A 25,342-nucleotide genomic window follows, 5' to 3' on the forward strand; every position below is an offset into this window, starting at 1 on the left:
CTCCGCGACACACATTTTTTAAATCTGTAATAATCATCATAATTATAGTAAAATAATATATTTATGTTATGAAATCTAAGTTGGCAATGGGCGAGGATATATCTCCGAGACCCGATGGACGATACTAAAATATTAAAATCATGGAATATGAAAACCACCGCTTGAGAACCCAGCATTGGTAGGCACACCGCTCGGCTATACAATAGCAGAAAACTGTCTTTACATAATATCAAAATTTAGCTTATAATCATCACATTCACCGTGTTTGATCAACAGATGATCATCACGCAGGCCACGGTATAAGCACAATCTACGTTAAATTAGGGAAAAGATGTTATTGATAACGTTATCGACGTCGATAGAACGTGTGTAAACATTGCGTTCAGCTCTATCGCTTTATTTTGTGTGAACCGCTGGTACTGGCAAGGAGCAAAACATAACAAAGTATCAGTCGGTCACAAGTAGTCGTTGTGATTGGGCGTGGAAGTGCCTCGCTTTAATTGAAAGTTTTCTCTCATCAATTAAATATTAAAAAACTTACATTTTTACAAAAGATTTATTAACGGGCATCCATTTATATTATTCATCATGTTTTCTACAAAGAAAAGTGTAGAGAAATTCCTGCAAATGTATAAAAATGAACTTCGTCGGCACATTAGCAAGACAACCAGTGTAACTAATTCGGATGCAATGGTACCCAGGCTGGACCAAAGTAACATAACGTTAAATCCGAATGAAGATGCGGGACCGAAGAGGTTGCTGAAGTTGCAGAAATATCACAGGTCAGTGAACTTTAAACGGAGTAACAACACGGTTTGCGTAATATAACATACCGCGCCGTATCTATTTACTGCATACACCATAAGTAGATAGAACAGAAATTTACAATTTAAAGTCAGTTTTAACAGCCATCAAATGTAAATGTTTGATATGAACCAATGTTTAAACTTATACGGATATGTTTCTATCAAGAACTTGTTTTCGTAAAGACAATAACAAAAGATGCTCATTTCCATAATGATTCCATTGTGAGTGACGATCGCTTTGTGTTAATTCAAAGCTAGTCATTTCATTTAGGTTTAAAGACATTTATTCTCAAAAGAAACAACTAAATTTAATGAGAAATTAAAATTAACATAAAGAAGTGGTAATAAAATATCTTGTTAGTGTGATACAATACATTTGTAAATTAAATACCACTATTATTCCGTGGTTCCATGGAGTTGATTGATGGCATAATTTGACATTATTTCATAGGAATTACTTAATTCTAGATATACACAAATCATCCAAAGAAATAATTAAGCAAACGCTACACCATATTATTTCGACGGTTCGAGTCCAGACCAGGTCAATCTTCACAATTTTAATTTCAGCGTCAAGTGCCGATGGACTTAGGTCAACTAAAATTTTTAATCCTTAGATTCCTGTCGACCCTCACATCTCAGCAAATGCCTCTGGCAGCCCGTGGACTGGCAGTCTCCAAAGACCAGTCCCGGGAGTTTATGGCTTGCTTTCCGGACATCGTGAGGGACCTGACTGAAACTGGCAAGCATATTGACGTGCCCGAAGCCAGCAAATGGTTGGCCAAGGTACGTTCTATGTTGTTTTTGTCAGTGGTTAGACAGAATGATATAGAACCTCTTAAGTTAAAGCGTTACCATGAAGCAGTGTGATAAATAGTACATTTTATGGTTTTAAAGTCGTAGCCAGAAAATAATTGGGATTGAGGGGTGTGGGATTTAAATTGTCAAAAATCTTCAATAAACTCTACTCTTTCATTCCCCTGGTTACGACTTTATTGGATGCAAATTAGACTTTGATAACATGGTAAAAACGTGGTCAGCCATTAAAAAGTTAATAACGATTTATTTATGTGATGCATTAAAATATCCATTAGCGTCTGGTTTGGAGCACCAGTTTTTTCTTGGACACATAGGTACCTACCTAATGAATTTTGTTTGGCTACATGTGCGTTTATTAACCGGTACCAAGACAAAAAATTATTTTGCCGAAATTAATACCTGTTTTCTAAATTAATTAGTTTTTTAGTCAAGTTAACAGTGTGATATTATTTACATGGCTCAAAATTTCTTTCCATCGCTTCTCTAACTTCTAACTGCTGACTGAGTTTAATTGACTGTTGGTTCATAACGTGTTGCGAAAACAGGTCTTAATGGCTAAGTTATTTATAGGATGGCCTTACCCACACCAATATGAGATCAGTCTTCATAAATTTAACATTAAGAAGGTACCTACCTACGTACCTACCTATTAACTTAAATAACTGCAAACAAGATAGATATTAAGAAATAAGTTAGAGATTTTAAACTACTAACACTAGTAGGTACAACCCAAAAAAAAATATTCGTAAATGGAAAATAACACTGAGCACACATTATTGAATTTTGTACATTCGATGTACAAAATTCAATAATCCCGAAGGTCTAATATTAATACCATCAGATCAGGTAAGTAGATTTCTAAAGAAGGGATTTAATCTTAAGAATATATTGTAAAGTTTTTTATGGCCTAGGTAGGTAAGTAATATTACCTTCCACGGCCATTATTATTGTTACCTGCTTTTTCGGTAGTTACCTACCATTTCAAAACAACAACTGAGATTTCAATAACGGATGTTGAAATTCATTTAAAAACTACTGTGTTAAGTAACCCTTAAAGAGAACTTTGATATTGGTTAACGTTTTCTAGATTACTGTTCTACCTGTTACGAGTAGCCTTGTCGCTTGAAAATAAATTGCCCTCTTTCATAATCTAGTTGTTGACTTGAGTTAGATTACTTTAAACGCAAATTAGGTTGATATCATATTTGTTTTTGTTATTATTCTTACAAAATATTGGTTTAATGCGTACCTACCTAAATGAAAACACATTAAATTTTTGCCAATATAAAGTTATACATTGTAAACACGTCGCAATTTCATATTAAGTCGGATATTCCTTTGAGGTAGGAAGATAAATTAATGCAATTGCTTAACATTACTACTAAACCGAAACAAAGCTTATCTTCTTTCTAAAACTAGATTATATGGTCCAGACCACCCATATACCCCATTTCATCATCATAGATATTCCGATACAAATTTAATGATTTAAATATTTGCAATTAATAGTTTTTTTTTCGCATTTTATTTTAGGTATTTGAATATATTTTAGAATAAGCCGTTCCTTTCTAACTAGCCGTATTTCTGAGTTTTAGCGAGACTAACAAACATCAACTCATTTTTATATTCATAGATTATCGATGAAAATAATCTTAGTTACTGACAATCCTAAATAGGCCAACATCTTCTTTAATCATTAAAATGCAATACCAGTTCTTCTAAAATATCTTAACTAGGTATACCTATCTGTTTTGTAATTAGGATTTTATATTTTACAATAAATAGGGTAATTTTCCCCCTTTCTCCCCGATATTTTTCTGCCTATGGTCATGTTTCTGAAAATACAAAACTGTTATCTGGGTTTACAAAAGTTTATTTTACAAGATTTTCGTTAAGTTGACTTAAGTTATTACTTAAGTCAACTTAACGAATATTCAACATAACAAACATAACCATTAATAATAATAAATCTACCATTGTTACAGTTGTTGCAGTACAATGTGCCTAATGGAAAGAAAAATCGTGGACTAGCAACCGTTCTTGCGTATAAAATGTTGGAGAATCAACAAAATTTGACACCAGAAAACATCCACCTAGCGAACATAATGGGATGGTGCACGGAAATGGTAAGAATAGTTTGTTCATTTTATATTCATTTGTATATTAGTATCAGCCCATGTAAAATCACATAAAATACTATCCAAATCTAAATAAAATTAAATAAGAAACACAATATACCTACTTATACCAACCTATATAAATACATAACAAAAAATACATTTGTTTTAAAAGTAAGCTAGTGCATTCTAAAGTCAACATCCGAGGATGCTCCGGTGTCTGAGCGAAACATCAAACAAACGAAAATCTTAGGGTGTAGGGAATTTTATTTATGTAAACTCTGTATTTGTACACCACTACACAGTTAGGAAAATAAACGACGAATAGAATAGTGAGAAACACAAAGTCTGGAGTAGAATATAAAATAATTTGAGAAAATTATAAATTGCTAAGTGCAGATTTAGCTAGTTACTTTTTATTTATTTGGTATCTGTGACCCATCACTACACACTACACTATAACATAAATAGAATAATTAAAAACTAAACTAAATAAAAAAAACTTACATTAAATATTAATATGCAATATAAAAAAAAAGTTACAAATTAAAATTTCTGCGTCCAGGCAGCCCTACGTGGAGTTTAATATACAACTTGTAAATTAAACTTTATGTTAATTGCCAACTGATTTAGTTAATTTACGCCAATTTTGTTCACAAGTTATTGAGTCATTTTGCTTTTAGACGTATGCGTAGTATTAAAAAAGCATCTGCGTTACCTGATTCTTAAAAACTGGGAACCTTTCAAACCATGGTGAAGCCGATGGCGGGTCCCATGGCCTACGTCTTAACTTTTCTATCAACTCAAAATTATGGTCAAGCGCGAGCCTAAGGATCTTAATTTTAAAAAATGATGTCATCTGATTAGTGCAGAGACGAGTAGTACGAAGGTTACGTACCTTCTTACTACGGGTACTCGAAATTACTAGGTGCCCTGCCATTCCACTCGTGAGTATAATATTGTTGTTATTGGTTGAAACAGCATAAAAATAGTTCCTGTATATTATAACACATAGGTACCTTATAATATTCGAAAAATACTTACTTTCATAGTTTTACAATTTGCGCTTCTTAATTCAATTGATATCTATCTCATGATCAACACGTGAAAATTCGCAGCTACCTATGTACGTCATTCGCGAATACTTTATTGGCATGCTTTACTTAAGTCTCTCTACATGCAAAATATTATATTTGCTTATTATACAAATGTAAGCAGTCATCAAACACGATCCACTTGTTTTTACGAGGTAAATATCCTTGAGAAGCCTACCGGACGCTAAGTGTTTGTTTGAATTTATTATCATACGGCATGCTTACATAATAATTATCAAGACGGCTGCACTAAATTAAAATTAAAGTGCCAAAGTATCGAAGTAAAAGAAAAATTTGTAAGGTACACATTAAGGTAGTAAGGTGTACATTAAAAGTGTCATCTACTTAAAAGGTATATTTGAAGAAATAAATAAATTGTTTAGTTAAAATACTTATAATTTAATTGTATTGTTGTTTATTGAAGCAAGACTTGAACGGATCGATACAAGTCGTTGCTTTAACCCTACTGACTTTCTGGCTTTCTCAGTTTTATATTCAGTAATTAGTTTCATGACTTTAATTTCATCAACAATTTCACATTTTGATTTATGTTATCTCTTAAGTTATTTGTTTTTTCTTTCTTTATTTTTTTATACGCCTACTAGTTAGTCCTTGACTGCAATCTCACCTGGTAATAAGTGATGAATGTTTAATTTTAAACCCATACCTACACCTAATCAGATTTGCTTAGCGGCAAGTCTTTGATAGTGTCGGAACAAGCCACGTTGGAAACCTCGCAGCAGAAGAGAAAATTAAGGAATTATAAATTCTTAAATTGTCTCTACGGGGAATCGAACCCGGGAACTCGAAATTGAAACCACAGCGCTACGTGGAATTATTGATGATCTCATTATGTAAATCTTACTTATTTGCTATGCACTATGTGAACAGCTGCAAAGTTTTAGTTAATGTAGAAAGCAGGCATGCGATGATTCAGATGAGTTTTGCAAATGTTACTGTTTGAGTAATGTCAAGAAAATATTATTGAAATTTTAATATATTCAGAATTCGAATGAATTAATTCGAGGCAAATAAGCCACTGTCTAGCACGACTCGTTAAAATTGGCAATGTGATGTTCGAAATCCCTGATTGGCTGACACATTTGGTCTTCCATTGGCTACAATAGACTGTCGATGAAAATTTCAACCAATAACAACAAATGCGACAAAGCTCTGTATTACTGAGTCTACAATATCTATGCATACTTAGATACTTAGATAGATACTACTTTATTGCACACAAATTCATAAACACCACATATACAGTTTATACCAACATTGGTATTACGATATGATGATAAGGTCTATGCTTCTCAATACAGTTGCGTTATTTCTTCACAGTTCCATACACACCAAATGCTATTAAGCGATATGATGGAGGGTGCTGAGGAGCGACGCGGAGTGCCCTGCTGGCACCGACAGCCCAACGTTGGACTGGGTGGTATCAACGACGGAGCTTTAATCCACTCAGCCATGTGTTCCACCTTGAAGCGTTATTTCTCAAACAAACCTTACTACAAAAATGTGCTTGAGATGTTCAATGAGGTATGTACAATTGCGCTTTTTTTTTAAATGTCCACAATTTGAAATTACACAAGCAGGTAACAAGAAAGCACAGAGGAATAGCTTGCGGGTGGTTAAGACCTCAGATCCTCTCAAGCAAATTATAAATCATTTTTATAATAATTATTTTCGCCTAGTCTAATTGTACATTCTCATTTCGCAGTAGTGTACAATTTATTGACCAACATGCATTCTCACCAAAAAGAACTCGCACTAAAAATAAATGAAATCTACAAAAAAATATATTAAAATAAAACCGACTAACAAAATAGTTCAGCGCATAAAATAAGTATTTTTATCCTGAAATTTATCTACCCTAGGAAAAGGCGAGGCTTTTTATATTATTTCATAATTTCATATTTCCTTGTGGCCGCCGGAAATCATCCATGTGTGAAAACGTTTAGTATTTTTACACTTCTAGTTATTTTTTTTTAAATATGTATTTTTTTGACATTGACAATAATACTTTCCACGTGCTTGGAACAAATACATATATGATAGTAAGATATCCTCCCCCCGGACTTTTTTGTAAGTAATACCTAATGAGTACTTTAATAATGTAATATCTACATACTTTTAGGTAAAGTAATTAATGTTGTAGGCAAAAATTTTCCAGTTTGGGTTACATTATTATCATTTTCCTAAGGATCTCCTAGTTTTTTTTTAAATTAATTATAAACTATGTTAAGTCGTTATAATTTAGCTTTCTTTTGGCTAAGAAATGGTTAAAATGGGTACAAACAAACAAACGAACAAACAAAAAAATCTTTCTATTGTCTTTCTTATATTAGAATAAAATAGAATAGAAAATTTTATTGCAGCACAAAACAATGGGAAAACACAAGAGAAACAGTAATAGTACTTAGTGCTTCGGTATTGTTGTAGATAAACAATCATAATTGTAATTGTCTCTTAATGCGCAAGTCTAAACTAAGGTATTCTATGTGACAAGCACATAAGTTACTGATTTATACAAAGATAATTTAACGCTATTGCTAAGAAGCTAATAGGTGTTGTAATAATAAACCAGATACTTATATCTAAACATCTGAGCATTCATGCAAACATCTGAGTTGTTCATACAACAAACCATACAATTTAAAACATACAGAACCCTCATTCACCTATTATCGCACGAATGCATTAAGTCCAAAAACAATGAAAACGCCCCGCGCACGTCTGACTTTACATGCGCGGAATGTTTTTAACTCACAATTTTTTTCTTATTGACATTGTTTAGTACTAGTTTAGATGATTTACTGAATATTTACTGACAACTGCTAAATGGAATGAGGTGACTAACCACCTGTTCGAGAAACAATACAAAAGTGGAGTGGTTTTTGATCTTCAATATTAATCGTGTACACGGTTTCTGTATTATCGTAATTCTGTGCAACAAACACTATTATGAAATCTATAAAAGTAATATTCTATAGCGGATAAAAATATATTCTTTGAATGATTAAGTAAAAATTACTCTCTGGAAATAAATTAAAATCTTTGGTTAAAATAAAGAATACTGTAAATTAAAGGATTACTGGTTTTTTAAATTTTATTTAGCCAACTAAATATCACACAAAAAAAAGTGGAAACGGAATCCATCCACAAGCACTTTCCAAATTACATTCGTCGTCGTCAGACAAGAGAAACGAGTCGAAGTCTAGAATAAGACATGATATTGACAGACAATAAATTTTTGTTACAGATGTTACTGAAATGTTCGATCGGCCATTACCTAGAGATGCAAATGTTGAAAACAGACAAGCCAGACCTTTCGCTGTTTACAATGGAGAAATACGAAGCAATAACGAAGTACAGGACGTCATATTACACGTTCCAAATGCCTGTTGGACTCGCCCTGCTGATGGCAGGAGTAGACGACCCAGAAACACACAGACAAGCTAAGACGATTCTATTGGAGATGGGAGAATTCTTCCAAATTCAAGTGAGTTGAATTCTAAATTTCCTGGCAATCATTTAACTTTCTCATGCCGTGTGTGTGGATTTAAACTTAAAACCAAACCTTCCAAGTTAGAACATTTCCAACTTTAACTGCATTGTAACTTATAAATTAAATTTTAAGTCAGATGAGATCTCAGAATAATGAGTGAGATCGCAGTCAACTGATGAACTGCCATCGAATACAAAGAAAACGAGTAGTTGTTATGAAATTCGTAATTAAAATACCGTACCTAATACCAAAATTTAATACCAACTCTTGTAGGTTTATACATTGATTAAATATACAACTATCGTTTTAACTTATAAATATAAATTATAAACTTTGTAATATAAAGTATGATAAGTACCTAATGGACATGAAAAATCATAATCAAGACATAAAATGTTATGTTTTCTAGTAACAACACCTTGATAATAACTGCGTAGCAATATATTATGTAAATAGTTCTATAAAAATTCAACTACGTAGAAGAATAAGTTTATCGATCTATTTTCCTCCTTGAATGAGAATTGCAATAACAATAATGAGGAAATCGTTGATACTTCATATGTTGATATGCTTAAACTTGAAAAAAACAATTATAATATCTTATTAATTACGATAATAAAGTTATTTATTTATTTAGTACCAAATATTAAAATTAACACGAAAAATTACCGGACGTGCACAAGGAAAACTGATCTCTAAAGGGATTTCTTCCACAAGCCCTCGATTATGCTGTTCGTAAAACTAAGAACTTATACTCAACTAATAACTTTGATATAACGACTTGACAAAAAATTAAAGTTTTCATATTTTTAGGATGACTTCCTCGATTGTTTCGGAGATCCAGCAGTAATTGGTAAGAGCGGAACGGATATTCAAGACGGAAAATGCACATGGTTAGCAGTAGTTGCTCTACAGAGGGCGACTTTCGCACAACGTCAGCTAATGGAAGAACACTATGGAAGCTCAAAACCTGAGGATGTCCAGAAAATCAAGGACCTTTATGAAGAACTACAATTACCTCACACATACTCAGTATACGAAGAAGCAACTTATGATCTCCTTAGAACACAAATACAACAAGTCACGAGGGGGCTTCCACATGATTTATTCTTCAAAATCCTTGACAACATCTTTAGGCGAAGTGTAAACGAATAATTGTAATTATTAAGTATATGAATAAAATTAAGTGATATTACTAAACATAGGTCTGAAAATGTATGAATGTAAGTAAGGTTCTAATTCTGGTTTCTGTGTACTTTTATTTGATGTGGTTTGTATTATTAAGCCTGGAATCGTCATTTATGATTAGTGAAACTGTTAAAAAATAGACCAATAAGGTTTTGTATGTTTGGCCTTTTATATTATAAGGTATGTGGTAGAACCAATAAATTTAACGATACATTATGAATTTGCGAGTTATAGTAGTTAATACTACGAAAATTACCGGGGAAACAGACAAAGGAGTTCGCTTCAAGAAATTGCTTGTGACAATGTAGCGGAGTCTTAGAATTATGTATATTCGTATTCGTATCTATGAAATAAAGTTTTGAAAAGTAAAAAGTGAGATGTTTGGGATAATTTAAAAATATATTGATATTAATAACTAAGCACTTGTCTATTAACCATTCATTATAATGGAGAAAACAATAAACTTTATGAAAAACAAAACTTTTATAGATGAGCACCATATTATTTATAAGAAAAAAAACGTAAATTTCTTAGATATAATAAATATTTGTAATACAGCTGCTGCTGCGTTATGTTAAGAAGTGTGAAGATGATTAAAATGATAAAAAATAAAAATAAATAAACAAATGTGATATATTCGTCTATCTTATTTTTCTTGCCCTTACTCCCCCATAATTTTTTTTATAATTTACTTAACATTCTTTACTAATATTATAAATTCAGTTGTTTTTTCTGGTCTGGTCCTTCGCGCAGCAACGTATTATTGACGTGGTTATTCACATAAGACAGTTTATAGGCTCGAAAAAGATTTATTCTACTTATACCTAATCCGGGACATAATGACTGGAGGGCAGTCTTAAAAAGTGAGATTATATTATACTGGGCACACTCATCCTACCAACCCATTACCGGCCCACTACTGGGCACGCTTATAGGTCCATAGTCCACAACGCTAGCACAGTGCGGATTGGTGGACATGTACGTACACTCATACTGCTTAAATTAGACTTGGCAAGTGCCTGAGTTTGGCTATGTTACAAACATTGTATGAACACATTCACGTCACAAAACAACTGACACTTGTTATTCCATCGAAATACAACGATAATTAAATACCATTTTACCGTAGCAAATTAGGTTGGATAGATATTAAGTTATAATAATTAGTTGCGAAAAATTGGTTATTTTCATAAAATATAATCGTAAAATTTTTTACATCTCTTCATAGTGTCCTCTTTATTTTCGTCTATTGTAGTGTCACTAGTATCATAGTGTCAACGTCAATAGCAAAAATGTCAAAATCTATTTGACATTTATGGAGAAGAGATTAATTTGACATTTTATTTGTCTTGAAAGTTGATGGTAGCTGCCGCACGTATTTTTGGCATCTCTATTTGTTAATGTGTCGAGTACTAAATTGTTAGTGCGATAAATTGTAAACAATAAATACGTAGAAGCAGTTAAACTAGGATATTGTAAACACAACGCGCGTGTCGTTAAAATAAAATTGAAATTTTTAATGTTTTAAACTTAACATAAGTGCACTTCATTCAAAAGTGGAACTGATAGTTTGGTAAACTAAATTTACATAGATTCAACAGGAGAAAGTTGTTGGCGCGTAGCCTGAATCAAGCAGAATGAACTCAAATATCGCAATGCTTAGATTATTCAAAAGATTTGGAGGTTTACGTTTAAAAACGCTCAGGTAAGTAGTTTAAATTAATATAAAAGATGTAATAAAGCAAACCTTCAGAGAAGTACACTAATATTATCATTGACTAAAATATATATATACTTGACTATAATAAATATGTCAGGCTTGAAATCTAAACTCCACAGCCTTTTTACTGCTGCCTTGTTATTATAATTATTAAATTATAGTTAAATAAACATATACAAAGTGTATTAAAATCTGTAGACACTCATGACCACGGGTAAAAAAACCCTTAGCAAGTCTGCTAACCAATTTATGCTATAAATTATTATTCATTTTTATATTGTCAGTTCTGCTTAGAATAAGAATAAACAATCTTATTTGAACTATATTTAAGGTCTAACTACTCAAAATTTTGGAAAACCATTTTGATAATGCATCCAATTCCTTTCTTGATAATATAATCAATTCTTGATGATAATGCCATCTATGATCTATTTGAATAAAGAAATCTTTTATTTTTGCATCAACGAAAATCTTCTTACCCTAGTGGCGTGCATAGAGGGTATGCACAGGGTACGCAGATAATATAAAATGAAGAAAATCTCCAGTACAAGTTTTAAATACTTAAGGATAGGCATTGTAAAGTTATAAAAAGCCTACCCTTAAGTATTCATACCTCTTATTGGAGATTGCCTTCATTTTTTATCTTATGCATACCCTGTGCATTCCTTTTATGCACACCACTGCTAACCACATACTACAAAGACAATTTCTCTCTTACATTACCGTAAAACTTGTACATCATCTTGATAATTTATATATCACACCAGGCCAGGACTACATCCAAGCAAGGTATTGCAATTTTTTGTATTTTTTGTAATTTTATTTCAATCCCATGTAATTATTTTAGTTCTTACAAAATATTGTAAAACCAAATAAGCACAATTGTTGTAAGACTTTAATCACTGTGGTGCTAATTTATTTTACACTAAACCTGAGTTAAAACCTTATAATTTTTATATTAAATTTAAGCCTAGGCTTAAAACAGGTAACATTATGCAAATGATGAGATTATTATTAAAGATGTGTCTTTAGTTAGTAGCTAGGGTTTAGTTTTAAACTCAATAAGCACCAGTGTCTCACAGATCAGTTTACCCACCTGCATGGTAGGACATTAGTCATTCTCTATTCTGACTCTTCTATGAGGGTAGAGCCTCTGCCCAGTAGTCAAACATAAAAAGGTGGAGGATGATCTTCATGTAGAAGTGTCAATTATGCAAGGTTTGAACTCCTAGTGTTTCTAAATTATTGTCATCTTCAAACCACAATCATTACCATTTTTTAACATACTATTACAAGCAAGACCTCCACTGCAATCACACTTATTAAGTTAGTGATGATGGACTTTAAGATTGTAGCAGGCTACCTGTCAGGTATGTCAGTTATATTTAACCCATATCCCTATGGTTCCCACAATGCAGAATTCCTTGATGGCATGTCTTAGTTGGTAGAGTGGTAACTAGCAACAGCCAAATTAAAAAAATATAAATTGACAAATTGCACTGCGGGCAATGGAATCCAGGGCCTCCCACTTATAAGACCACACTCACTACTGCGCCAGGAAGATTGTCAAAAAGATCTAAATATTGCAAAAATCGTTAGATGTGTCAAGCAATAGATCCTCTTTGTTTGCACAATTGGTTGGTATTATGCTGACAATTACCATCTTTATTAGCATAATAATGCTAAAGTTATTTTTGGAGTATGGATTGTACCATGTCTACATAACAATGCTTAGTCAATGCTTTGTCATGATTATCTATTCAAGAACATCTTCATAAGATAAGAATGCTAATTCTTAACAATGTGTTTTGAATGACTGCTTTAAGTAGTAGGATTATCATCTATGGTTTATGTAAGATAATTTATTGACTGTTCAGTATTAAAACAACTAACGGTTCCCCGCGAATTCATCCGTGTGCGACTTCTTTACTTTCTAAGCATCATAACTATACATATTCAAGTAAAACTACCTATAGCTAAACTTCAATTAATTAAACGCCACATAATTTATACGCCCATTAACGCCGGCTATTCAGCACTGAAAAGCCAAAATGATCCTGTAAGAAAAAAATATCGAACGGTTTCATCATCAGACTTTAACAGCCGTTCTAATTATTCGTAAATAAAGGTGGCACTGAGCGGTTTTCTGGTGGAATAGTCGACTGGGTTGAATGACCGCTCATATTCCATCTCTAACTTGAAGCCAAGCGTGGTTAAAGGGGCCACGTTTTTAAGTTTCACGTAAGAGAAACTGTCCAACTCCATTTGATATACTCCGGAATTAATTTGTTCGAAAGAAAGGAGTACCGTCCGAAATCAGCTATATCGCTACCGGTATTTTAACCTTGGGAATAATATCCTAGACAAGAAAAAAAAATTTAGTAATGATATTGTCCGCAGTGTACCTCATCAACAGAGTTATAAATTGTCCACAAATGCCTCCATATCAGAGATGCAAAGAGAAAAGGAGACATTTCAAGATTTTCTTCCAGGCATTATTGATTCATTGATGACAAAGTCGAAGTTTGCTGGCATACCTGAAGTAGCTGAGTGGACCAAAGAGGTATATCCTAATAAAACAACATTAGATTTGTAATTTAAAATTGGTTCAGGCATCTGTATCATCCCTTGCAACCACAGGAAAACTTGTTAATTATAATAATTTAAGAAAAGAAATAGATATTATTAACATTTCATAAACCATTGTTTTATGTGTGCGCTTGCGATAGTTAGTTACAATTTTACAGATATAATACAGTGTGAAGCAGATTTAATAGTTTTTGCATACTTAGCGTATCACGTAGGTACCTATATTAAGGACCTGCTCAAATATATTTGAATGCGTAAAAAATATTCGTAACTAATGTAACTAATTTTATAAATTTTAAGTATAACTTACGTATACTCAAGTTTTTTTACTTTATTTGATGGTGATAATTGTGTCGTGTGGAGAGGGCAGATCGGAATACAGTCGTCACCGCCGCTCCTTTTCCCGCGGGTGTCGTACAAGGCGACTTAGGGAATATAACGGAAGTGGCGTCCTATTTTAATCATCAAAGTACCAAGATCACCTACCCTTCCGCCCAACGTGGTGATTATTCGTTAGCCTTCCGTAGGGAGTGCCCTCTAGCCATGCAGTGGAATGTTGGAGCTATTAATAAATTGTGTGAACCGTGTTGTGGATCTAGCTGCGTTCAACCACCTTAGTTTGCAGTTTTTTTGGTACCAAATCGATCGCTAATTGGTTCAGAATACTCTTTTGCATTTAATAGTTTCTATTTTCATTTTTAGGTTCTACAGTACAACTTGCAAGGGGGCAAAAAAACAAGGGGTCTAACAACAACGTATGCATATGAAACATTGGAAAGTCCCGAAAATATTACCGAGGAAACTATCAAAGTTAGCAGAGCTATGGGCTGGTGTGTTGAAATGGTAAAAAAATTGTTTGTTTTAAGTGTTTGTATTACGGATATTGGGGCGCCAAGGAGCGGAGACTCCAACGAGTAACGCAGCGTTGGCAGAACCCCTCTTTCTAGACAAATGACATAAATAGAGTTGACTGTAGCCCAAGACTGTAGCCCGATAACCCTACTCATTTTATGTTAGTAAAATTCCGGCCTAACGAGCTTTATAATTAAACTCGAAACTACCGAAACATTTATACCAGGTATAGTTTACTTGTTCCTGTCCTCCTTTCACTATAGCAAAAACATCATCAACGTACCGTTCCCATTTCCTGATCTGCTGAATAGGTGCCGTTGAGATAGCTTGACCCTCGAAGTCTTCCACCCACAAATTAGCAACCGCAACCGAACTACTTCCTTACACAGGATTTTTTTTTTGATTCCATACAATGCCGTAGTAAAGTGATATAGTGAATCACCTCCACATATTTCCTATTAATCACCTCCAAACAGTAATTGATAGGAACATTAGTGAAGAGTGTCTCGACATCGAAACTCAGCATGCATCCATCTTCCTGAACCTTCAGATCCTGCAGGACGTGCACGAAATGACGATAATCTTTGTGACACGCTGTGTCACACCATAGGTTGTAGAATTGTACAGACATGCTTTGCCATTTCCTAAGTTGGAGAGTCTATCTGACTTACAATAGGACGTAGCGGTACTCCCTCATGTATTTCTGTAAGCCGTACAATTTTGGTGGTTTTATTTTATGAAGCCTTAACAAGATATGGATATTATTTATTAATTTATTATCGTTCCTATCGATTATAGATCGTTATGTTATATATATATCAGTTTTTCCTTTGTCTAGTTGCACGCGTACTTTTTAGTAATGGACGACATAATGGATGGGTCGACGAAACGACGCGGCCTTCCTTGCTGGTACCTACAGCCGAACGTTGGCTTGGGGGCGATAAACGACTCTATATTAATAAACGCCTCCATATACGAGACGTTGAATGTGCACTGCGGAAATTTACCGCTATACCGTAACATTGTGGATCTTTTTAATGAGGTAGGTAACATTTTTTCTACGATTTACACGTTATTTATTAATTAAATAACCCTTTTAATAATGTTAGCCCTACTATATTTAATTAATTGCGCTCTCTCAATCTCCATACAGCTTAATCCACATTACACCTTGTTCATACTTACGCGAAGTCTATACCCGCCGTTGAAAAAATATTCGTTTTACTCACTGATGTAATCACAGAAGAACATATAGAAACCTATTACACGGCTAGTCTTGAAGCATTAACCCACTATATTTTCGAACGGGTAACTAATTACTTCATACCATTTAGCATTTGACAGCAATTATTTTACCTCTAATGTTCCAAACGCTTACCAAAAAATAGGAAAAATTGTGAGATAGCAGCATTTCGTGTAGTGCGTAACATACGCACTACACAACCATTTTCAATTTTTTTGAACTGCATGCAATAATGGCTCAATGATGGTTATCTATGTTCTTACTTCTGTGGATATAATGATAATTACTCACGAAGGTAAGATACAATTTTGTCAGGTTTAAATCGTATTCTGTTCATAAGTGTGCAATGGTACTCAATTATTAACAATTATTATAATAATTATACAACTACCCTCCATAATATTTTTCACCATGATCTTCGCATTAATACCACTAATATAGATTGAGGCAGTTAAGTTTATATTAATATACAACCTCAAATTCTTGACGGATGTCTGTCTGTTACTTAGTTGAATATAAGACTATATACGACTCAAAGTCCAAGTCAAAGTCAAAGTCAAAAATATCTTTATTCAAGTAGGCCCATAGGTGGCACTTTTGATGCGTACATAAGAATTACACGGTAGTGAGATGATGGCGATAACCACATTCGTAAACTTAAAACTAAAGCTACGAGGGTTCCAAACGCGTCCTGGTCTAAGAAGAAGCCCACAACAAACTTAGCCGGGTGTTTTTTTTTTGTTATCACCATCTCATAATGTCATTTTAAATCATTAGAAGAGCAACCTGGTTAGAGCAATAATTTATACCCAAGCTTTTTTATCGTTTACGTAGTCCTTTATACTATAATAGGACTTTTCTATCTTAATTGGTAAATAACATTTTTGTTCATAAGTAACCTATGGTCACAATAATCACCAACTTTCCTAAATTATCAGCTTTCATTATTACCCTATGCTCATATAACTTCATTTAATAATTAAAATATTTGATTTGTAAATTTAACCTAAAATAAACTATGTAAAACTAAATAAAATCTAAAACGTCTTCGAAACCACCGCAGCGAGGCACAGTTCCTAAGATGCTGGCAGCATTGCACCTTTAGATGGCCAAACTAATTCGTTGGCCAAAAACTGCCCGCTCTAGGATCACCGGTAGACTCGATGCTCATATTTATATATTTTTTTTTGTAATTACCTTATACGCAATCACGATTAAATCAGTATATTTAATTTCAAGGCCATACTGTACACGTCTGTGGGACAACACCTCGACTACACGATGGCCCATCGAAACAAAAACGACTACAGTCTTTTCACTGTAGAGAGATACAGTTCTATAGTGAAATATAAGACTGCGTACTACACGTACAAATTGCCTGTGTGCTTGGGACTTTTGCTGACCAATAACGCAGACCCTGAAACACACAAGAGGGCGGAAGAAATATGCTTGGAGATTGGACATTTGTTTCAAATGCAGGTGAGATTTCAAGCTTGTTACGAGAGATCAACGGTCTTTTGGAACTTAGTATTTTAAGTCTATGGAGCTGTGATAGCTCGTAGGACTTCTACTTCACTCTCGAGGGTTCAGTTCGAATCCCACCACACCTTACTTAACAACCTAACTTTTCTTCTGGTTTTTTGAGTAAGTAAACGTTTGTCAAAAAAGTATCAGAAGTCCTGATGAAACGTTCAAATCCTGTGATTTCACATTTGAATCACACATCTAAAACGAGTGACAATAGGGTCATTTTACTTTTACGGTGTAAAGTTTGAATCTCGAAAACGACTCTTCGATTGCGAGCGAGGAAATCTCGGGCTAGGGCTAGGTCTAGTCTACAATATACCTACCACGCAAGATAGTTAAGACAAACTACATAATATATAATAAGTATATAAATGTCTAAGTGCAAATCTGTACGGCAAATAACTAAACAACATGATTTTATATAGAGCCGCGAATTTGTAAATATTTAAATTTGTGCCATAAAATCTTGAAGTCTTGTATCAAGGCTTATTACGTAATCCATTGTAACCAACAGACATGCAAATTTTTCTTTTAAGTATGCGAGATTTATCTCTCCGTGGTCAAGTAGGGATCATCACAGTTGGGTTGCGGCAATTAAATAAATGAAAGGATTAAATATAAAATGCCTCCTCTGTTTAGAAAATAGTGGTTTTGTCTAACCTTCTCGGCACGGCGGCGGGCCCGTGTATACAACGTGTAAATGTAAACCAAAATAATAAAACCATAAGCCATATAGTTTTTGAGTAAACCACTGCCATAGTTTTTACTGACGGAAATCAGATACAGCCTTAACATCACGTGCACGTTCTGTTACACGTTGTATATTATCTAATTAGGATATCATATCCACCCGCCCATGATCGTGGAGTGGATAAAAATGTGTGATAAGATACACATTTTGACCTAGCACCCTGAGGAAACTCTCTCAAACTGCAGCCTGCAGGGTGTTTCGTAGGATAAAAAGTTATAACACCTCAAAGTTCCAAACTAATTTCATCAAACAGGCGCATTATCGCATTTATAATATTAGTATATGTAGATTATTATTGGTGGATGATATTCGTAGTTTATGGCGATTTTTTTCTCTTCAAGAGCTCGTTAAGGCGGAAACTGTAGCAAAAACTTGCAACAGATCTGATAAGGATTCCAAATCCGCCGCATTAATTATAATTCTTTACGAATATTAATGCTTAGACGGCCGAGCACGGACGGCAGCGACCCTGCTTTCTGAGTCCAAGGCCGTGGGTTCGATTCCCACAACTGGAGAGTGTTTGTGTGATTTTCAGTGTCTGGGTGTTTATCTGTATATTATAAGTATTTATGTGTATTATATTCATAAAAAAATATCCATCAGCTATCTCAGTACCCAAAACACAAGCTACGCTTTCCTTGGGGCTAGATGGCGATGTGTGTATTGTCTTAGTATATTTATTTATTTATTATTTATGTAAAATGTTACGAATATGAAGCCCAGGGCCCTCTATTTAGAGAAGTGCCCTGTGTCCAACAGTGGACGCTAATGCACTTGAATATGAAGGTTATTTCTCATTTTTAAGTAAACCCTCTAACCTTTATACACTTTTTAAAGTACACCGAACTCCCTGGCGCAACGGTAACGCTGTGTATTTAAGTAGGAGGTCCCTGGTTCGATTCCGGGCAGGGCCAATTTGGGAATTTATAATTTCTGATTTTTTTCTGGTCTGGTCTGGTGGCAGGCTTTGGCCGTGTCTAGTTACCACCCTACCGACAATGAGATGCCGCTAAGCGATTTAGTGTTCCGTTGCAATGTCGTGTAGAAACCGATAAGGAGTATGACTACCATATTCCCTAACAGGTTAGCCAACAAATGCCATCGTGGGCAACTTGTAGTTTAATAAAGAAAGAGTGTTCTTTAACTTGAACAGTTTTTTTTTTTTTGGTCAACTTAAGAGTAAAACAATTAACGACAATTAGGTCACTCACCTCATCTCAAACCACACAGAGTTTATGTGACAAGGTATAGATTAATGATATTCATTTTAAAAACATTTTTTTTATTATTATTGAAGTTGCAATCACAACCCTACCAGTAGTCAGTACACAACAGTTAGATAGCAAGTTTATGATTACAACTTGTACATATAGAGTTAAACTAAATACTTTGGTTCTTCGATAGATCTCATATCTGAATTGATCAAGTAGAGATACTCCGAGCTCGACATAGTTTTCCATAGGTTCGGTCTTCGCCGTAGTTATCAACCAAGGTTAATATCTTACCATCTCGTTATATTCATTTTGACTACCTTGAATTTTAAATCTTGTGATGTGATGCTGTTAATCCTAACGATCCATTTTTCTATGGTTCGATAAATCTGAGTTATATCAACATCAAGCAATTATTTGAAGAAATAACAAAAAAATAAATAGGGTTATACAATAGGTTCTATTACGCTAGCTCAATTATATATATACACATCGAAAGGGTGAAAAAAACTAACTGTATTGTGTATGCGACCTTTGTGAAAGGTTCGATATAAATAGAGAAAAGAATGGAGTTTCCAAATCCTATTTAACACATACCTGGGTCGTGAAAGAGAACTGTTGAATCACCTCCCAATTATTTAATAACAATTTGAGACGAGCGTTCATGTGTCATCTGCCTACATATGCGTTTTCTACGGCCCCTCATTGCTTTGTTATCGATTGTACCGTAAACGTTTCCAGTCTAGGTTTTACTGCTGGCTACGGCTGGATATGGGGACATCTGGTGAGATACCCAGTCTGGGGAAGCCCTGAACCTGTGCAATCGTCGCAGAGGTCTATGGAGGAAAAAGAGGAGGATTTTTGCAGTAGGAGAGCTTTTTCATTGCGACGGAGTGGTGGATCTATAACCCTCTCCTACGAGAGTGTTGCCTACCCAAGCCTTGGGACAATAATAGACTGGAAAGATTCTTAACTACTGAATGTCAGTAGTGGGTTTTAATAATTTATTTCCATGGCTAAGTGAAACAGTTCTCCGACCGTCTTGATTCCGTTCCACTACCGTATATTTAGTAGCCAGGACTTCAAACGTTTATTTTCTCTTTTTCCTGCAATCTTCTTCATCATAATGGTTTGTAGCGGTGGGTACTAATCGTGACACAATATAAATATATAAATGTGTTTTGATACTGTCTAAGTTGCAAAATACCCTACTAATTTTATTTTAGTATTTGGGAAACCTAATTTGTTTTTAAGAGGAATGTGCAGTACTCTGACAAGTCGACAAAGCTATATATATAATATGTTATATTCTGTATCTATATATATATATAATGAAAATGGTCTTCGTTTGAGGCTCAATCACGCCTAAACCACTGATCGTATCGACATGAAACTACCACCATTCGATGCGAAATTTTTCCTTGATGGTTTATGGCTATCTATTTTTTGAATTCCAACATTCCTTCATTTCTTTATTGCTGTTTTACTTTTATGAACATTTATCCCGCTAATAAAAACAAAAGATAAGCATTTTCTCTTGATTCTTTTGTTTTCATGGATTTCAACAGAGTGTATTAAACGGATTATGGTTTTTTACATTCAGCTAAGAATCTACTCACGGTAGTGGAGAACGGCTGGACCAATTGGGCTTTTTTTTATCTTCAGAATTGTCAGGAGAAAGTTTTGTATGTAAGAAAATTTTATAAAAGTCCGATAAAAAGTTAAAAATTTCGATGATAATCGAAGAATTCCCATCTATTCACTCACTCACCACGAAATCTCGGGAACCATAAGACTTAGAAACGTGAAACTTGGTAGGAATATTACTTTTGCTATTTAGAGGTCAGCTATGAATAGATTTTAAGAAATTCATTCCCCAAAGGGGATTGCGGGGGCGTTAACAATGAACAATTCCCGTTTTTAAACTATAGCTCCTATAGACTTCAAATTTGGTAGGAATCTTCTGTAAGAGGTGTAGAAATAGGCTATGAACGAATTTTTACGATAGCTCACCCCACAGGGGGTTGCGGGGGTGGGTATTAACAATTAATATTTTTAATTTTCCAGCTAAAGCTCCTACAAGCTCCAAATTTTGTAGGAATTTTCTATAAGTGATGTAAAAATGATTTATTCTTTTATATATATATAATGAAAATGGTCTTCGTTTGAGGCTCAATCACGCCTAAACCACTGATCGTATCGACATGAAACTACCACCATTCGATGCGAAATTTTTCCTAGATGGTTTATGGCTATCTATTTTTTGTATTCCAACATTCCTTCATTTCTTTATTGCTGTTTTACTTTTATGAACATTTATCCCGCTAATAAAAACAAAAGATAAGCATTTTCTCTTGATTCTTTTGTTTTCATGGATTTCAACAGAGTGTATTAAACGGATTATGGTTTTTTACATTCAGCTAAGAATCTACTCACGGTAGTGGAGAACGGCTGGACCAATTGGGCTTTTTTTTATCTTCAGAATTGTCAGGAGAAAGTTTTGTATGTAAGAAAGTTTTAAAAAAGCCCGATAAAAAGTTAAAAATTTCGATGATAATCGAAGAATTCCCATCTATTCACTCACTCACCACGAAATCTCGGGAACCATAAGACTTAGAAACGTGAAACTTGGTAGTAATATTACTTTTGCTATGTAGAGGTCAGCTATGAATAGATTTTAAGAAATTCATTCCCCAAAGGGGATTGCGGGGGCGTTAACAATGAACAATTCCCGTTTTTAAACTATAGCTCCTATAGACTTCAAATTTGGTAGGAATCTTCTGTAAGAGGTGTAGAAATAGGCTATGAACGAATTTTACGATAGCTCACCCCACAGGGGGTTGCGGGGGTGGGTATTAACAATTAATATTTTTAATTTTCCAGCTAAAGCTCCTACAAGCTCCAAATTTTGTAGGAATTTTCTATAAGTGATGTAAAAATGATTTATGAACAAATTTTACGATATCCCACCCCAAAGAAGATTGCTGGGGCGTTAACATTGAAAATTTTCAATTTCCAAGCGATAGCTCCTATAGACTCCAAATTTAGTGAGAGTGTTCTATATGTAATATAAAAATGATCTTCGAGCGGATTTTACAATGAATCACCTCCAATAAGGTTCGCGGGGGTGGGTGTTAACAATAAAAAATTTCAATTTCGAAATATAGCTTCTAAAAATTCTAAATATGGTAGGAATCTTTTATTATTCACATAAAGAACATCTCAAAATGGATTTCAATAAAGTCTACTTCCGACAGGAATTGCGGGGGTGGGTGTTAAAATCTAAAATTTTTATTTCTAACCTGTAACTTCTACAGACTCCAAATTTAGTGGGGATCTTCGTGTATGTAGGGATATTCGTGTATTTCCTTACAACAATCGTCTTTTTGGCAGCGGAGAAAAAGTCATTGAGAGGTTTCAAAAACTTAACTTTTCATGTAGCTATCCAATCAACGGACTAAGAATTTTACATTCATTTTACTTTTGCAGACTACATAACCGACGAATTCTTTTATTGCGGGATCGCGGAAATGTAACAGATTAAAATGAATGCATTTTCCAAGCACATGAGATGTGGAAAAGAAATTTAGTTACTTATTCCAATAGAATTCATAAAAAACATGCACAATTAATTTTCTTTAAAAAATTGATGTCACGGAGAAAATTTTAGTTAACAGAAAATTCGTCGCACTTGAACTTAGACAGATTTCAACTTCACATATGACACTTGCAATGACTTTAACTTAAACTTTCAATGCTCATTTCAAATTTTTTTCTTCATGTCAATTATTATTAATTTTTGGAAGAAAGGCACGGAAATGTTATAATGATTGCACATTGAAAGTTACAATAAATATTAGTGAGAAAAATCACCTGGATGAAAGATACAGGCTAAATCGATGGAATTTGGAATTTGAGTAAGTCTAAACAATATCGATGCTTACAGTTCTATCCGCGGGGCCTATTTATGTTCATACAAAAATAAAAAAAAGGAGAATAATAAAAATATGACAAAAATAAATAAAAATGAAACATAAAATGTAATTTATTTCCTTTTTCAATTCGCCCAGCGAAGCGGGCTGGAAACGGCTAGTTAATAAATAAATAAAATAAATATGAATTTTATAAATTTAAAAAGCTTATAAAAATTTTCGGAAACGACAGGATTTGATCCTGCGAATCTGGCAATCTGGCCGCGATTGCCAGAGAGTCGCAGGTTCAAATTATGTTGGTTCCGAGAAAAACAATTTTATACGCTTTTTTGATTTATAAAATTGACAATTCCTCCAAGTGTAGGTAAAAACACTAATAAAAGTGACAAAAAAAAATATATGACCTGCTCGGTTCTCTTCTGCTTTATGGAAATTATAGTATTTCTAATTACCTTCAACCTTTACAGGACGACTTCATCGACTGTTTCGGTGTGGAAAATGTTACGGGTAAAATCGGCACTGACATTCAAGAAGGCAAATGTTCTTGGTTAGCCGTACAAGCCCTGCAGCGGTGCTCTTCAAATCAACGGAAAGTGTTCGTTGCATGCTACGGAAGCTCTGAACCGGCGCATATAGAACGAATCAAGAGATTGTACGAAGAATTGGAACTACCCTCAATTTACCAAGTGGAGGAAAGGAAAAGGTACGATTCCGTTGTAAAAAATGTACGGAAACTACCGGAAAGCACTTCCATGCCGCCTGATCTGTTCCTAAAACTACTCGATATGATATACGAAAGAAAAAATTAATGTAATTAAATTTTGAATAAGAGACACAAAAAGTACATTTATAGTCTACTTTTGCTCACTTGTCTTATTATGTAAACAATAGTTTCATTACTTTTTAGTGTAGTATGTTTTCGAAAAATAAAAATATATTTTCTATAAGAATTTTTGAATACTAGTTTTTTTTTTTTTTTAGAAATACAAAAAAAAACATTTTTAATATACTTTACACTGAAAGTAATGGAAGATCATTTACATATTTAACGAGTTACTATATGTTGCAGAAGTACCTACCTCGACTGTTATTACTATTTTCGTAGAAAGCTTTTAACATAAGTATTATAAAGGCCCGGGCGGGATAGGGGCAGAAATATTCATTATCAAATAATTTTGTAAATAAATTAATAATTATTATTTATCAATTTATAAATATTAATCTCATGGTCGTCTATACCTGTTATTCTTTGTTACCTGTTGTATTTTAGAAAAAGTTGAACATATTTTTCATAATTTACTTCATTGACTATTGTTGCAAAAGAAATTAAATATGATTTTTTTTTTTTTTAATCACTTTATATTAATCTACGATCTCTGAGACACAATTGTAATAGGTATAGCAGACTTAGGTCCCAGGTCTTCCGTAAAAACCGCCCGCCCCGGAATTTTTATGTTGCTTGCTTATAAAAGCTGGTAAGATTTTCTTAACCCTATTTAATAACTTCATAATGTCACAATGACGATTATATCGTTCTATTATACCAAGTGATAAAAGCGGAATGGTGCTAAAATAGGGCCGCAACTGCGCTTGCGCATGAAAAACCATTGGATATGTTTGCGTGCGGTTATCGAGTAGTTTGATTGAATTTTTGTTTATCAATATTTTTATGAATTTAATACACATAAATACCTACAATATACAGATAAACACCTAGAAACTTGTTCATCACACAAGCATGTTCATTTTATGAAACATAATAGGTAGTTTTTTTTTTTTTTCTTCAACCAAAGCAGCTTCAGTATGATTTTTTTTCTGTATAATTTTTTACATGTTTTTTATAATTAAAATGATAGATAAATACCAAACTGAAATTCCGTGTATCGAAAATTTCAACTTGTTCATTAGTTCTGGTCAAAGATTAAGACAGAAATAAATATTTTATTGAAAATATTTTATATAAAAAAGGGAGTGGTAAA

The 25,342-nt window shown here is 33.7% G+C and overlaps 1 protein-coding gene across 1 annotated transcript; it reads left to right on the plus strand.

Moving 5' to 3' along the window:
- Window positions 1-455: 455 nt before the first annotated feature.
- Window positions 456-24,271, plus strand: LOC120633015. The gene is made up of 11 exons (XM_039903044.1): window positions 456-782; window positions 1,424-1,592; window positions 3,611-3,751; window positions 6,178-6,381; window positions 8,105-8,344; window positions 9,164-9,456; window positions 13,659-13,821; window positions 14,550-14,690; window positions 15,538-15,741; window positions 17,182-17,421; window positions 23,831-24,271. The coding sequence occupies exons 1-11, from the start codon at window positions 589-591 to the stop codon at window positions 24,170-24,172; spliced, it is 2,331 nt and encodes a 776-aa protein (XP_039758978.1). The 5' UTR covers window positions 456-588; the 3' UTR covers window positions 24,173-24,271.
- The last annotated feature ends 1,071 nt before the right edge of the window (window positions 24,272-25,342 follow it).

Source organism: Pararge aegeria, chromosome 21 (genome assembly GCF_905163445.1).
Source record: "Pararge aegeria chromosome 21, ilParAegt1.1, whole genome shotgun sequence".
Lineage (NCBI taxonomy): Eukaryota > Metazoa > Arthropoda > Insecta > Lepidoptera > Nymphalidae > Pararge > Pararge aegeria.

Coding starts and splice junctions, on each gene's coding strand:
- LOC120633015 (XM_039903044.1), top strand. CDS start 589: ATGTTTTCTACAAAGAAAAGTGTAGAGAAATTCCTGCAAATGTATAAA. Junction 1,593..3,610: donor CCAGCAAATGGTTGGCCAAG/GTACGTTCTATG, acceptor CCATTGTTACAG/TTGTTGCAGTACAATGTGCC. Junction 15,742..17,181: donor TTGTGGATCTTTTTAATGAG/GTAGGTAACATT, acceptor TTTAATTTCAAG/GCCATACTGTACACGTCTGT.